Source organism: Dromiciops gliroides, chromosome 1 (genome assembly GCF_019393635.1).
Source record: "Dromiciops gliroides isolate mDroGli1 chromosome 1, mDroGli1.pri, whole genome shotgun sequence".
Classification (NCBI taxonomy): Eukaryota; Metazoa; Chordata; class Mammalia; order Microbiotheria; family Microbiotheriidae; genus Dromiciops; species Dromiciops gliroides.
Genome location: NC_057861.1, coordinates 54,106,754 through 54,123,881, shown reverse-complemented (window position 1 = coordinate 54,123,881; position 17,128 = coordinate 54,106,754). Strand labels below are relative to the sequence as shown.

The window sequence follows — 17,128 nt, the reverse complement described above, 5'->3', positions numbered from 1 at the left end:
TAACCAAGGAAAAGCAGATTATAATAGAAAACAACTGACAATTTAAACTGAAAATCTCAAATGCCAATTCTGAAATACATCAAGATGGTCTCTGAATAGAGTGCACTGTTTGTACAGAAACTTTCCAATATCATGGAATCAAAATCATCTTTTTTAACAAAGGCAACCAAGGGGCACAGAGGAGAGCCAAGGACCAGGGTTCAAAGCTGGCCCTGATGCCATCTGCCTAAATCCTCTCCTCTCCATCTATAAAATGGTAAGAACAAAGTCCACCTCTCAGTGCGAGGATCAAATGAAGTAATATGTGTCATGGTCTTTGCAAACGTGAAAAATTTATATACATAACTAGCTGTTATTATTATTCCTTCTGTTGGGTTTTTTCCTAAGACTAAATCTTGGTTCCTCTTCCCTTTCAAATTGAAATTTTCTATGGCTTCAAATATTAGATTTATGCAGTTTGTTGCCAAGTTCAAAGTTTGCAAAACATTTAAGAGCTAGCAATCATTACTTTGGGTAGCTAAATAGTGCAATGGATAGAGTGCTAGGAAGTCAGGAAGACTTCCCCAAGTTCAAATCTGGACTTAGACACTTACTATCTGTGTGACCTTGGTCAAGTCACTTCACCCTGTTTGCCTCAGTTTCCTAATCTGTGAAATGAAATGTCAAACCACTCCAGTGTCTTTGCCAAAAAAAAAGAAAACCAACCCCCAAATGGGGTTGAGGATGAAGAGGTGAATAAGACTAACTAATAACAAATAAATGCTTACAGACTAAAATGCTACTAGAAACTATGATTATGAATAAGGAAGTAAGGAAAGATCTACCTAAACTGAAACAAACAGACCACTATACACAATGACTAGAACCAAGCAAATGAAAAAAACTACCATAAAAGACGAGTCAATGTTTTGAAGAACAAGCATGGTCCCAAAGAGGACATAAGAGGAAGCACTCCTGCCCTGCCCTGCCCCCCGCCTGGCTTCTATAGGGTGGGCCAAAAGTCACAAAGGGGTCTGATGTTTAAACTTTTTAAAAATTATCTTTTCTTTGTTTCCTATATATGTATTTCCCATATGTACACTGTATGATGCTACCGTATTGTAATTTTAAAAACACAAAATAAAGGAGTTATTAAATATTGAAACTCCTTCATGACTTTTGACTCACTCTTTACTTCTATGCCAAAGAAGTCACAAGAACAAAAAAAAGCATCTTCTTCACAGGGTTTTTGTAAGGTTTAAAAAGGAAAATTGATCTAAAGGCTTTAAAGTGACAAATAATAAAGCAAAATTCAATATAAAGCCAGCAGGTATTGAAAATGTACTAAAAAAAGAAAATGTACCAGGATTTATAAACATTAAGTAGGTCAAAACAGACCTAGGAGAGTACAAATTTCCTAAATGTTTAAATTTGTCAAGGCAGAAATCCGTGGTTTTCTTTCCTCTTACTCAAGAGTTTGTAGAGGAAAAGACAAAAAAGCCGATTCCCAAAATTGGTTTGTACTGGGGAAATGATTTTTTAAAATTCAAAATTAATCAGCTTAGTATTTTAATAAGGGGAAGAAGGAAGGAAATGTAGAAGAAAAGGTTCCAATATCTGAAGACAAACTGAAGAGCCCTGCAAACTAATCAAGGGGTTTAATGTAGCCATAAACAGCAAGCCAAGAACAAAGACTTCCCTTCAAAAGATAAAAAGGAGCCCAGAATACAGTCAAATGAAACCTGGATGTGGAATCAAACTGGCCTCTTCAAGGTCACCTGGAGAGTACCTGGGCCTTCCCAGTGGAGCACCCCTGGTTTTGTTTAGCTAACCCCCATATCAATTTCACACATGCTAAAAGCTACCACAGGAGCAGGTGAAATAAATAGTTGTTTCTCTACTTCATCACAAGAAACAAAAGTTCCAGAAAGACATTCCAGAGACAGGCTCCTCCCACTGCCATTCTCTACGTAAAATTGTCCCTCCACTATAAAATTACAGGAGACATCCAAGCACTTCCCAGGTCTTCTTTAGAGCAGCTATAATGGATAACAAAAATGAACTTCAGAATTGACATAGTATTTCCCCCAATCCTCAAAATGCAGCAGCACTCAAAAACCCTTTGCCTCCCAGATCTATATCACCAATCACACTTTAAGCAAACCCCAACTAGGGAGGACTTCCATTATGCCCTTACAGTTCTGCTTATCTGAAGCTAGTTCCATAAAGCAGAGAATCATTTCTTCTTAAGCTTTCAATCTCCCTCAGCACAAAGCTCTGGAGGCAACAGGCTCACAAGAATTGTTTGCCCACTATAAAGTACCTTTCTGCTTGGTCAAGGAACAGGCATAACTGTTGTACATTATTTAATCATTTATTATATTGTTCAGAAAACATCATTAAATATTGTTTAAATCTAACTAGATAGTTTGCACCCAGAATGTGTCTCTGATCTCAGTAACAATCCAGGAAATGCCAGAGATAGCCGGCTAAGATGAATTTTTGGGTTCCCCCTGGTCCTGCTTTCACCCAAAAATTCTTGTTTGGGTTTCCACACCTAGGTTTTATTTTGGATCCACCCACGATTATGTTTTAGGCTCCACCTGTATCTTGACTTCACCCAAATTTTATTGAATGTTTACACTTACTCAATCCACCTTACTTTACAAATTGACCTCTAAGCAAAATTGTTTAACTACATTATGTGTGGTTCCTGTGCAGGTACATTTGTCTAAATCCTATATAACGTAAACCTTCCAGAGCCTGCAAGAAACAAATCAGTCCACAAAGTGTGATGTGATTTCAGATTTGGGGATAGAGCCAGTACAAAGATAGGAGTCCTGGCTCTATCTACTTGATAGCTGTCACCAATCTCCAGAAGCCTTACTCATGGGAGGTATATTCAGAGGTAAACTGAGGCTATTACTACTTGCTCTGATGGATTTCAAGCCTTAGGACCTAGATTCAAATGAAGCACAAAGCTTTGATCCTTCAGCTGTGATCCTGTCATTTGGCAAAGATACTGGAGTGGTTTGCCATTTCCTTCTCCAGTGGACTTAGGAAAAAAAAGAGGTGAAGTGACTTGCCCACAATCACACAGCTAGTTAAGTGTCTGAGGCCAAATTTGAACTCAGGTCTTTCTGATTCTGATCCTTACATCTCCTATATGTGACTCCCTCTATGGGAGTTAGCTTCCTAACCTTTCACCTGTCAGAGAAGGATGGACTTAAATAATCTCTCACAAGATCCCTGCTAATTCTAAATTCCAACTAGCAGCAAGGAAGACAGGATATAATGTTGAACCAAGAAGCAGGCTTGGAGGGCACAATGACACAAGACCACCAACACATCCCTTCCTCATCTGCAACATGGATAACAACATCTGGAGGATGCTCCCCACGGGGTTATAATATCTGAGACTCAGGACTAATAGGACTTGGTAAGCTCATAAGTACTAGATAAATGCCACTTATTATTGCCATGTGATCCTCTTCCCAGGGCTGTTGTGGGAAAATCGTAAAGTACTACAGACCTGCGAAAATTTAGCATTGTCACAGCTTATGTACCTGGGGTGGCAGCAGCAGGAGAAAGGTAGCTGTTTGCAAATGCAAGGTGAATCTACTTCTAAGAAGGGGTTTCTGATGTAATACAAGTAAGAGCTCTGAATTTCTAGAGAACCAGATCAAACCCCACACCTGAGCACCACCCATTTGGAGATGCTGATCATGTTGCTGGGTGAGCAATTCCAACATATAACAGCTCACTCACAGGGTCATTTTCAATTATGTATTCAATCTGACAGCCTCTGCCAGTCCTTCTTCTGCCCGTATCTCCTACCCAAAGAATGTTGGAGACCCAAATACCATTTTAAAAGGTCTCTAGGGGGCAGCTAGGTGGCGCAGTGGATAGAGCACTGGCCCTGGATTCAGGAGGACCTGAATTCAGTTCTGGCCTCAAACACTTGACACTTACTAGCTGTGTGACCCTGGGCAAGTCACTTAACCCTCACTGCCCCACCAAAAAAAAAAAAAAAAAAAGGTTTCTAGCCAGGAAGCATGCATGGATAACTAATCACATGCTGCTATGTCACAAAGCATTTAACCCATCCACAGTGTGAAGTGAAAAACACAGAATATGCAGCTTACCTTTTAGTATCATAGTCAATTAAAACGTAATTTTCCATGGCAAGCTTGAGATCCGGTATTTCTTCGCAGACCCATCTGAAGCACAAAAGAAGTCAGAATGAGCAGAGCACTCACCTCAAGTCATGCCTTGTGGAGGGAAACTGTGATTGTTTCAGGAAAAAACTGCAAGCAAAGTACCTGACAACTCAAGCCAGGCCCTGACTAATGGAGATACATAAAGATAAATCCCCACTGTGTCAGTAAGCTTGACTGGCTTTGTTTCCCACCGCCTTTCTCCTTTTGAAAAACTAACTTTCATGAAGAAGAGCTCTCTGGAAGTGGAAGAGGGAAACATAAGGAAATTTAGGAAATGGAAAAGCAAAAGATAGTAATAAAAACCTACTATTAAGAAAACAAAATCAATAGGTGCAGGAGGGGTGGGAGACAGAGAATTTTTTTAAATGCTAAAAACAAATAATAAAAATTTAAGAAAAAAAAGAAAACATGGTAATAACTTAAAATATAAACCTGCAGAATTACTAGCATGGACATTCTGGCACAAAGACGCGTATTCATGTTACATTAACATAACACTATTTATACCTTAGCAAATTTGATACAAGAGTTGTATTACCTAAAAGAACAATCATCTAAAAGCTAAATTTCTAGTAATGAGACTCTACTTAGCTTGGCTGGTTATTGGAAACGAGCAGAACTCAAGGTCAGGGCAGTTAGGTGGCGCAGTGGATAGAACACTGGCCCTGGATTCAGGAGTACCTGAGTTCTGTTAAGGGGTAAAATTCTAGCTAAACTGTCTAAAATATCTAATGAGAGGTCGCCAATAAATTATAAGCTTTAGCAAGAGTTAGACTTTTAAGCATTTATTAAGGAGAATAAGAATTTTGGTAAAGAGAGAGAAAGGCCTAGATTCCTATCTATTAAAGGGAGAGCACATTTCTAGCTCCCTTCTCCACCAGAGTCCAGAGGAAAGAGCCCGAGACTGAGCGCCAGTCTCTTCCTTCCTCCTCCCACTAGCCCGCATCACTTCCTGACACCAAAGAAAAGACTCCTGGTCTTGCCCTCAAAGACCTTCCCTTCATGGGCAGAACTCTTTTACAGTAAGTATCCAGCAGGTGGCGTTATTCCAATCGTTACAGTTCAAATCCAGCCTCAGACACTTAACACTTACTAGCTGTGTGACCCAGGGCAAGTCACTTAATCCCAACTGCCTCACTAAAAATTAAAAAAAGAAAAAGAAAAGAAAAAAAAGAACAAGGTCAATCAATGGAAAGAGAGGACAAGAATTAAGAGAACCTCGATGGGTTATAATCGGGAAGCAGAGAATATACTCTGCTTTCCCAGGAAATCAGAGAGGCAAGACTGGAGAGAGTAAGACTGGAAAATTATAAAAGTACAGGATAAGAAATGAAGACTATAATTAGGAAAACGGAAGACTCAAAGAGCTACACCTGAAAATGGGAGAATAAGGAGTAGATAGTAGAAATTAATTCACTGTAAGTGATTTGCTCCATTTCATTTTCAATCTTCAAAAAAGCAAAGGGGAGGGGCAGCTAGGTGGTGCAGTGGATAGAGCACCGGCCCTGGATTCAGGAGGACCTGAGTTCAAATCCAGCCTCAGACCCTTGACACTTACTAGCTATGTGATCTTGGGGAAGTCACTTAACCCCAATTGCCTCACCAAAAAAAAAAAAATCTTACAAAAACAAATGCTGAAAATTATCTTATAAAGGGGCAGCTAGGTGGCACAGTGGATAAAGCACTGGCCCTGGATTCAGGAGGACCTGAGTTCAAAGCCAGCCTCAGACACTTGACACTAACTAGCTGTGTGACCCTGGGCAAGTCACTTAACCCCCATTGCCCCGCAAAAAAAAAAAAAAAAAAGCAAAGGGGGGCAGCTAGATAGCACAGTGGATAGAGCATCGGTCCTGGAGTCAGGAGTACCTGAGTTCAAATAAAGCCTCAGACACTTAACACTAGCTGTGTGACCCTGGGCAAGTCACTTAACCCCAATTGCCTCACTAAAACAAAAAAAACAAAAAAGCAAAGGGACCGTTTCTTTAAGTCAAGGGCTCAAGTGAGTAAGATACTGACTACTAAGGAAGTATCTGCAATCCTTTGACCTCCAAGTCAGGAAAAAACATGGAGAAAAACTAATGTATTTATGTTATCTTTAGGCACCATGTCTATTGACATCAATTATCAGTGCAAATATGAATTTCTTATAATTTATGATAAACTGAGCACACTCAAATAATCCATTACAAAGTGTCTTAAAGTTGGCATAATCAATATTTGCTCTTAGGAAATGTTAGCCTGACAATCAAGGACTGGGTCTATATCCTAAGGAGGGTATTGAAAACCAGAACAGTTATTATTTGTGATAAAAGACAGGAAAGGTTGTGGCCAATGAATACAGAATCACTAAACAAATCAAGGCATGTGAATAAAAACAAGGGGAATGGCAAGTATCAAAAATTCTAAAAAAATAGCAAAACTTATGAAGTCAGAGTAAGCAAAATGAAGTGAGAAGTGACTACAATAATGTAAATTCTAACACAACATGGAGTAGCACCAAAGCTGTATTGGTTACAAAACTCAATTTTAGTATCATGCACTCCAAGTAAGACACAGTCCTTATTCTGTCAAATAAATAGTAACTTAAGAAAATACATTTTGTAAGAGACTGTGGGTGTTGGTTTTGAAAGGAGCACTTATTTGAGACAAATCTGTACCTAAAGAAAAAAATTAACAAATAAAAGGAAGTTATCCTTTTTAAAACATTAAATCAAGATTCTGAGGCTTTTGGAAAACATGCAATTTCTTGACAAGGCATGTGTCAATTTTTTAAACTGCAAGAATTCTGATTTGCTAGGACACAGCTAATATTTTCTCCCAAGCCAGTTTTAGTTAACTATAATTATCTCAAAACAGCTACTAGTCTTAGTAATTTTTAGGCAAGCCCCCAGATATTAGTAGAATGATGGTAAAAATGCAATCCCCCCCCCCCCAAAATTGTATATCCTAGAAACTTAGAGGATGTTTTAAAGAATGCCTATACAAGGGACAGCTAGGTGGCGCAGTTGATAGAGCACCAGCCCTGGATTCAGGAGGATCTGAGTTCAAATCCAACCTCAGACACTTTACACAATTACTAGCTGTGTGACCCTAGGCAAGTCACTTAACCCCAATTGCCTCACCAAAACAAAAAGAATGCCTATACAATAAAGCCTTAAATATTACTCTGATTTCTTTCTCATTTGCATGTTATGAACCTGACAAACATGAACATTTCCACATAGAATAGAAATTAAGTATATAGATTTATATTGTAAATTTAATATAGTATTTCCAATACTGTTCTACTTGTAGATAGCAACTTCTGACCTTTCTCCACTATTCTGTACAAATTTTTTAAAGTTTCATTGACACTTTTCTTCCTTTGAGAGGATATCACTATTTCCTTCCTCTTCCTCCAAGCAGGGGCAGCTAGGTGGCACAGTGGATAAAGCACTGACCCTGGATTCAGACACTTGACACTGTGACTCTAGGCAAGAACTTAACCTTCACTGTTGGAGATGTGGAAAAATTGGAACACTAACACATTGTTGATGGAACTGTGAACTGATCCAACCTTTCTGGAGAGCAATTTAGAACTATGCCCAAAGGGCTATAAAACTGTGCATACCCTTTGACCCACCAATAACACTATTAGGTCTATATCCCAAAGAGATCACAAAAAAGGGGAAAGGACCCACATGTGCAAAAATAGCTGAACAAGTTGTGGTATATGAATATAATGGAATAATATTGTACTGTAAGAAATTATGAAAAGGCAGATTTCAATAAAACCTGTAAGGACAAGAACTGATGATACTGAATGAAGTGAGCAGAACCAGGAGAACACCTCACTGTATACAGTAAGAGCAACATTGTGTGATGATCAACTGTGAAAGACTTAGCTCTTCTCAACAATATAATGATCCAAAACAATCCCAGAAGACTCATGATGGAAAATGCTCTCCATAACCAGAGAAAGAACTCTGGTGCCTGAATGCAGATCAAAGCAGACAATTTTAATTTTTTTGTTGTTGTTTTTGTTCCTTTCTTCTTTCTTGTGACTTTTCCCTTTTCTTCTGATTCTTCTCTTACAACATGACTAATGTGGAAATATGTTTAACATGACTAGGAGGTAACCTATATCAGGCTACTTGATGGCTTCAGAAGTGGGGGGAGGGAGAAAAATTCAGAACTCAAAATCTTACAAAAATGAATCAAAACTATAAAATACCATTAAAAACATAGTCAAACAAAACATTTACACAATGATCAAGTTTGAAAACATAGATAGATAGATATAGATGTTTCTCATTTAGCACTTCTTTTATCCACCAGCTCTTTGCCAAGAGGCCATTCTACTCCTCTGAAGTTTTAACTGGCAATTCCACTGATCAAAGCCCCTGCTTTCACAGTTGTTTTCCTTTACAACCTTGCAGTCATTGTACATATAGCTGTTCTTATGGTCTTGCTCACTTCATTATTCATCAGTTCATACAAATCCTCTCAGGTTTTACCTTACTTCAAGGTTTGTAAAGTACTTTGAAGAAAGTACACACCACTTACATTTTGGGTCTCATTCAACATAAACTTCTTAAAAATTCTAACCTAGGCTGAGGTTCTTAGAAATGTCCTTGGGAATAGAAAACCAAACTCATAAGATTATGAGTTATTTATTCTGCCTTGTACTTTTTCACAATACTGAAAATGTTCAACTTATTTAAAAGTGACTCTGTAATTCCCACAAGGGTAAAAAAGGTAACCAAATCAAAACCATTGTGTGGTTCTCAAGAATTACATTTGAGACACATTTTTAAAACTTTTACTCAAAGTTTTGAAATTATTTTGAAGATATTTAATATTAACCAAAAGGTCCTTTACTAAACAGAAACCAAAAGGATTAACCTAAATATGGGGAAAAGAAATACCTGTAGTAAGGGTTCCAAAGGCTCCAGATACGGAAACATACCAATACATCAATCATCCTCACAGAGCCCCCCAAAATTAACAGCATGTTAAGGGCAAGATGATAATATAGGGGTTTATTCTGTGCAACATGAGCTGAATTAAAGATGGGCTACCTAATGTCTGCAAAAACTAGCCTCAAAACCAAGAAGACCTGTATTCAAAAACCCACTTCTGACACGTATAGATGTAGGGTCCTGAACACTTAATTCTCTCAGTGCTCTAAGCACCTCTGTAAGACTAGAAATTCCTGATCTACAGTAGTGAAAGTTTCCTCACCTGGGAGTTCCCTGTACCACTGAAATCAGCAGGCTAGTCCATACTACAGATGCTGAGAAACTCAAACACCACCTTGGTTTTACATGAGGGGAAGGGGAAAATTAGGAAATTTTCCCAGCTGATTACCAGCATGTGAAACACCTGAAAAGACTTCCATTCCACAACTACACCCAGAGGACATCCCAAGAATCATCTGAGAAAAGACTTCCAAAGCCTTATATGGACATTTTCCTGTTTTCCTTTTCCACACTGTTTCCACTGTTTATAATGTCCATGCCCCTTTTAGTTTTTCTGTTTGTAATGTCCACCTGCTAATAGGGGGGTGCCCCCTTTAATCTTTGTCAATGCGTCTGAATTTCTTTCTCTTTTTTCATTCCCTTTACTTAGTCATAAGCATCTGTAATGTTATTGCTTCATGTGAGGAAACATGTTTCTTTGCATGAAGCACAGGGGGGGACTGTGAGAATTAGAGCTCTACCAACATGCTGAGAAAGATATTGCAGGGAAGCTCTACCAGGAGGAGAAAGCATGTGACTTGGAATCCACCTGTGACAGCGTTTGTCTGGAAGTTACCGCCTGTTAGTTGTGTCAATCAAAGTTACCAGCCAATTAGCTTGGAGCTGTGTTCAAGGATGGTCCAGCTTCCTGTCTGACAGGGGGTTTCTGGGAGAGGGGGGGAGGATCTGGGCCAAGTGTCCAGGCTTGGGCTTGGCGCCAGAGGCAGCAGGGACAAGCAGAATAGGGATACTTTATCCATGTAGTTCTCTTTACTAACTCCTAATATACTTTAACAAATACTTAATGCCCAAAGATATATAGCACCAACGTTTTCTAATTTAAGGTGACTACTCATTAGATTTTAGACATCACAGCTAGAATTTTAGGCCCTTACAGATGAACAAACTCACAGAATGATTTTCTAGAAAAAAAAAAAACACCACCCAACTTTCAGACCAAAGATATGCTTCGGGGGCGGCTAGGTGGTGCAGAGGATAAAGCACCGGCCCTGGATTCAGGAGGACCTGAGTTCAAATCCGACCTCAGACACTTGACACTAGCTGTCTGACCCTTGGAGAGTCACTTACCTGCCAAAAAACAAACAAACAAACCCAAAGATATGCTTCAAATCCAGCAGCACGAAGTTATTTGTCCTATGTGCTTCTCTCTATTTTTTTTTAAGTGAGGCAATGGGGGTTAAGTGACTTGCCCAGGGTCACACAGTAAGTGTTAAGTAGCTGAGGACGGATTTGAACTCAGGTACTCCTGACTCCAGGGCCGGTGCTCTATCCATTGTGCCATCTAGCTGCCCCTGCTTCTCATTTTTATGAGGATAATATGAAGTGACACATATTAAGGGACCCTGCAACTGTAACACACAATACAATTCGAGGCTTCCAGTGACTGATTTTACTGATGTCCAGAGTCAAGCTGCGAGGGCTCTTCATCAGTTATCATTTCTTTTCATCTCTATCTACTCCCCTCTGCTATTATTTACACAAATAACAGACTCCTGTATGTAGATTCATTTTATGTGCTAAATAAAGCACAGGATTCATGTCCGCAGAACGTCTGCAATTTCTGGTAGGCCAAAAGACATTATTAATACAAGGCATTGAGTAACATTAAGAAAGACTTTCAGCATGAAAGAGATGGTGGGGAAGACAGAGAGACAAGTGAACACCCTCTATGCTTCCCAAGTATACATTTATTTCTTCTCTACACAGCATTTAGACAGCTACCAGTTCCAAGAAACCAGGCCACAGAGCAGTAAACAAGCTGCTGCTCCCACTGTGTTCAACACAGTGGTCATCTCAAAGCCCACATCCCCTCTCAGTGTAGGCTATCTTGCTACTAGAGTCTTCACCTTGATATATTGCACTTAACTGTCACCTTTATATCAGCATGAAAAATCAGTGAAAGGCCAACAAAAGGGACCAGGGAGACTGAAAAGGTGCCATATATCAAGCTATATACAAAGCAGTAACAAAAACTATTTAGTGGTGCTTAAAAAATAATAGTTGCTTAAGATTAGGTAAACAAGGCTAAGAAGCAACCATAGCAGCACAGTATGAGAGAAATTGGGCTTAGTTTCTTAGCTTCTTAAAACCATATACCACAATAAATTCCAAGGATCCATGCTCCAAATATAAAACACATCATTTAAAAAATGATTTTAACAGATACTTTTCTTAACTAGGGCAAAAGGGAGAATTCTGAACAATGAATAGAGGTTATCAGAAGATCAAACAAAAATTGAAAAGCTTTTTACAAATAAGCAAAATCAGGGCAGCTAGGTGGTGAAGTAAATAAAGCACCAGCCCTGGATTCAGGAGTACCAGAGTTCAAATCCGAACTCAGAAACATCACACTTACTATAGCTGTGTGACCCTGCACAAGTCACTTAACCCTCACTGCCCCAAAAAGACAAAACAAAAAAAATTGGTAAAAAAAAAAATACAAAAAGAAAACTAAAAAGCAACATCACTACAAAGAATTAGAAGAGTAATTAACAAAAAAAAAATTCTTTGCCAAAAATTTGTCAAAGAAATGATATCCCATTGAGCAGCTAGGTGGTGCAGTGGATAGAGCACTGGCCCTGGATTAAGAAGGACCTGAGTACAATTCTGGCCTCAGACACTTAACACTAGCTGTGTGACCCTGGGCAAGTCACTTAACATCAATTGCCTGCCTCTCTCTCTCTCTCTCTCACTCTCTCTCGCTCTCGCTCTCACAGACACACACAAATTTTTTAAATTTAAAAAAAAAATGATATCCCAGATATCATTTAATAATAATTTAATTTAATACTCCAAATCACTAATAAGAAACACAAATTTAAATAACCAAGGGTAAACCTATCAATTTCTCTTCATATCAAATATATAGGTAAAGATCACAAACAAGGAAAATGATAATTGTTGAATAAGGCCACAGAAAAGGAATACTAATTAACGTAGCCCCAGTTGAGGAAGGTTTGACTCCATCCAACCATTTTAGAAAGCTATTTAGAGGGGGTGGCTAGGTGGTGCAGTGGATAAAGCACCAGCCCTGGATTCAGGAGTACTTGAGTTCAAATCCGGCCTCAGACACTTGACACTTACTAGCTATGTGACCCTGGGCAAGTCACTTAACCCCCATTTCCCCACAAAAAAAACAAAAACAAAACAAAACAAAACTTTGGGGCAGCTAGGTGGCGCAGTGGATAGAGCACCGACCCTGGAGTCAGGAGTACCTGAGTTCAATTCCGGCCTCAGACACTTAACACACACTTACTAGCTGTGTGATCCTGGGCAAGTCACTTAACCCCAATTGCCTCACTAAAAAAAAAAAAAGAAAGAAAGAAAGCTATTTAGAAAGAATACCAATAGTGGGTGGTATCTACTTCAAGGTGGTCAAAGAACAGAGAACAGCAGTATTTGCTGTGGGAGTAAAGAAATGGAAGTGAGTACTCCCATTAATTAGGAAATGACTGAACAAAATGGTATATGAATGCAAAAGTATACTGTTGCAAAGACTTATGAGTTGATACAGAAGAAAATGAGCAAAACACATAGAACAATGAACAACAGTAACCAATGTTGACTTTGGAAGATGACAAAGTTTGCCTCTCACTTGGTGGAAGACATTTTCAAACATGGTCAAAGGGTGCATTTGTTTTGCTTCATTATGTTTATTATAGAAGCCTCTCTTGTAACAAATGTGTATGAGAGAACTTCTATTGGGGTAGGGGGAGTGTTAGTACTCATATGAAAGAAAAATAATACAGACAAGAAATGGAAAAGGACACAAACAGGGCAATTCTTTGTTTCCCGGATAGGAGATCATCTCCTTCAGAACGGCCACTGTTTCATTCATTCTATGCATATCCCCAGTGTATACATAGCACAAGGGCTGAAAGAGTAAGTGCTTTAACAAATACTTGTTGATTGATACTACCTTGTCAAATTTAATATGTAGCTGAAAAAAAAACCCAACTGTATATAACAGAATTGCCCAATTTCACATACAATCTTTTTGTTCAGCAAAAACAATTCAGTACATAGATGCAATGCAAACTTCTACAGAGTAAGGCAATGGCTGGCTGTGATGGACACATGCCTGTCATCCTTGCTACTAGGGAGGCTAAAGATGGTACTAGGGTCTTTAAAGCTGTACTGGGTTATAAGCTGTCCTAGGGCTTTACTTGATTAGATGCTCCACACCAATATGGTGAGGCCCAGAAGCAAGAAGCCCAGGAAGCAGGGTGCTTAGTAACAGAAGAGACCCAAGTCAGAACTGCAGCAGGTAAAGCCTTCCATGACAACCTGAAGTGGAGTTGGGGCCACAAAAGGCCATTGCACTTCCAGACTGAGATTGGAAAACAATCTACACAACCACCACACTCAACCCCTCCTTCCCTCCTCCCCTCCCAAAAAAGATAAAGAAACCTAAAGCAGGGGTAGCTAGGTGGCACAGTGGATAGAGCACTGGCCCTGGAGTCAGGAGTACCTGAGTTCAAATGTGGCCTCAGACACCTGACACTTACTAGCTGTGTGACCCTGGGCAAGTTACTTAACACCAATTGCCTCGCCAAAAAGAAAGAATGAAATGTAAAGCAAAGACAATATCAATAGGACAAAACTCTGCCAGACCTCTTTCAGGTGACAATTACTTGTTGGGCAGCTCTAAAAACTAATGTGGACAACATATAAAGCAAGAAAACCACAGCTCAAAGAGAAATATAATCATGTAGTCATAGTATATTGTCTCCTGAAAGATGGCTGTGTTTTTCTGTTGTGTCCATTTAGAATGTAAGGACTGGAACCCATGTGAAAGAAAGTGCTAATGTGAAAACCAACATAATAGCGTTATCGTTTTTAAAAAACAATTTCCGGGGGCAGCTAGGTGGCGCAGTGGATAGAGCACCAGCCCTGGAGTCAGGAGGACCTGAGTTCAAATCTGACCTCAGACACTTGACACTTATTAGCTGTGTGACCCTGGGCAAGTCACTTAACCCTCATTGCCCCGCCAAAAAACCACCAATTTCCCCCACATTTTTTCGTTAATCATCTCCCCTTCTGTCTCAACTTTGTGGATCTGCTAAGGTACAATCCAGTTGACTGATCACACTAACAATCCACAATGACCTAACTATGGCCACACCCATGTCTAGTAACGTAAGGTCCAACATACATTGACTATATACCAACTCTGCTGCTATAATCCTGAACAAGCCCAAAAGAAAGTTCAACAAGTAAAGGGGCCTAAAGGTTTTCTAATAATAGTAGGAAGGGGAAAAGCTTTAAAAGCAGAAATGTGGAAACATAGGAAGAGGATGTGAGAAGAGCAAATAAAGAACTAAGCTATTTAAATGGAAGTATCTACAAATTTAGAGTAAGTTGACAGTTATCTAGATGCCCCACACACACATCTCTTTGCCAGTATGAAATGAAGCTAAATGTATTACAAAATAATCTGAATAGAAGTACAGAGTCATCAAAGCTGGTGGTTATAAAAATGTTGATTAACTCATCACTTTGTAAACAGATTCATCTCTGTAAGTATCCTGACATGGGAGAAAAACACAGATGACATTCCAATAGAAGATACTAAATAATGCTTACCGAATGGTCTCAATGATTTCATGAGCAGCATCATGGTGTTTGTCCTAGGAGGGAAGGAAAAAAGGATCATTTTATTCACTCATCTTGTACCATGAGATTGACAGTCTTTAAAGTAGACTAAAAGAAAGTATACCAGGGAGAATTATTACCCATTTTATTATATTAACAATACTGTATCATTTATAAAATGGTCTGGAGTCATAAAGACCCAAGTTAAATCCAGTCTCACACATTTTACTAGCTGTGTGAGCCTGAGCAAGTCACTTAACCTCTTTGCCTCAGTTTCCTCATCAACAAAATGGGGTTACTAAAATACCTACTTCTAAAGGTTGATGTATCAAATGAGATAACTATAAAAGGGATAGCACAGTGCCTGGCATATAGTAAGCAGTATATAAATGTCCACTATTACTATCTATGAAGAAAAGATTCTCATGTGAAACAAAGATATGTGGCAGTATCATGTACTAATATTAGCTAGCCTTTAATAGTACTTAAAGTTTGCAAAGCACTTTATATATGTTGTATCATTTAATTGGCATAACAACCACGTGAGATCCCCATTTCACAAATAAGGAAACTGAAGCTGAGATTCAATGTCTTGTCCAGAGCCAACTCAGTAAGTGTGGGAGTCAGAATTCAAACTCAGGTCTTCCACTCCAAATCTAACATTCTATCCACTACGCTACCTAGCTACTTCATGTCATAGATAAATAACACATTAGAATTCAATTTAATAGAAGAAAAAAGTAGATAAAAATACCTTATCCTGATGAAAAAGACTGTCAAATTAGTCTTATCAATAAATGTATTTAACAACCAACACTGCAGATGATCATAGGTGCCCAGAATTGAATAAAAGAATCAGATTAAAATGCATTTAGGAAATCAATGCTTTCAACAATTCCAAACTCTTCATTATTGCAAAGGTCCTGATAACCAATATTTTCTTGATGATACAATTAATATGATTTCATGACTAGAAAACTCATCAGAAAAATTAAAATGATAGAAAACCCAAAGGGCAATGAAAAGACCTACGGTGAGAAAAGGAGGCCATGACATGTCAAAGGAAACATGCACATGGACAATGGGCTAGAACACCATATCATGATAAAGGATGACAGCTGGAAAATGGAGATATAAATATAAATGGGATGGCAGAAACTAGGCACAGACCAACATCTTACACCTTATACTAAAATATAAGGTCAAAATGGGTACATGATTTAGACATAAAAGGTAAACTGGGAGAGGAAGGAATTACCTCTCAGATCTTTGGAAAGGAGAACAGTTTATGCCCAAGACACAGAGATTATGAAATGCAAAATGGATAATTTTGATTACATTAAAAATTAGAAGCCCATAAAGATAAGCTGGAGAAAGGTTGTGAAAGTCTCAAAATTCCAAAAAGGAATCTGCATTTGATTCAAGTTACCAAAAAGCCACCATTTATATACCTTACTAAGCAAAGCTTATGGAAGACAGTTATTGAACAGTGTCATATTTTTGCATCCCTAATTTACACACTGTGGCAAAATACCTATCTACAAATACTATCTACTCAAATGCTTAAGCTTTCTCCAAGTTTTCTTATGCATAAATGGGAAACTACCTTCCATCAGGGCTATGGGAGAAAAGGGCACACTAATGCAACTGATGGTGGAGCTGTGAACTAGTTTAACCATTCTAGAAAGCAATTTGGGGGGCAGCTAGGTGGTGCAGTAGATACAGCACCAGCCCTGAAGTCAGGAGGACCTGAGTTCAAATCTGACCTCAGACACTTGACACTAGCTCTGTGACCCTGGGCAAGTCATTTAACCCTAATTGCCCCCCCCTCACCCTCTCTCTCTCTCTCTCTCTCTCTCTCTCTCTCTCTCTCTCTCTCTCTCTCTCTCTCTCTCTCTCTCTCTCACACACACACACACCCCAATCTGGAACTATGGCACCAAAGCTATTAAAGTGTACATACCCTTTGATCTAGCAATATACCACTACTAGGTCTTTATCTTTGAGGAGATCAAAGAAAGAGGAAACTCACCCATGTGTACAAAATAACTCTTTTTGTAATGGCAAAAAATTGGAAACTGAGGGGATACCCAT

At 38.9% G+C, this 17,128-nt stretch overlaps 1 protein-coding gene across 1 annotated transcript in view; it reads right to left on the bottom strand.

Moving 5' to 3' along the window:
• The window catches only part of DOT1L (DOT1 like histone lysine methyltransferase), a 118,563-nt gene that overhangs the window by 78,706 nt on the left and 22,729 nt on the right, over positions 1-17,128 (bottom strand). The window contains 2 exon segments of the mRNA XM_043980640.1: positions 4,125-4,199; positions 15,026-15,069. Of these exon segments, the coding sequence (XP_043836575.1) occupies positions 4,125-4,199; positions 15,026-15,069 (119 nt within the window).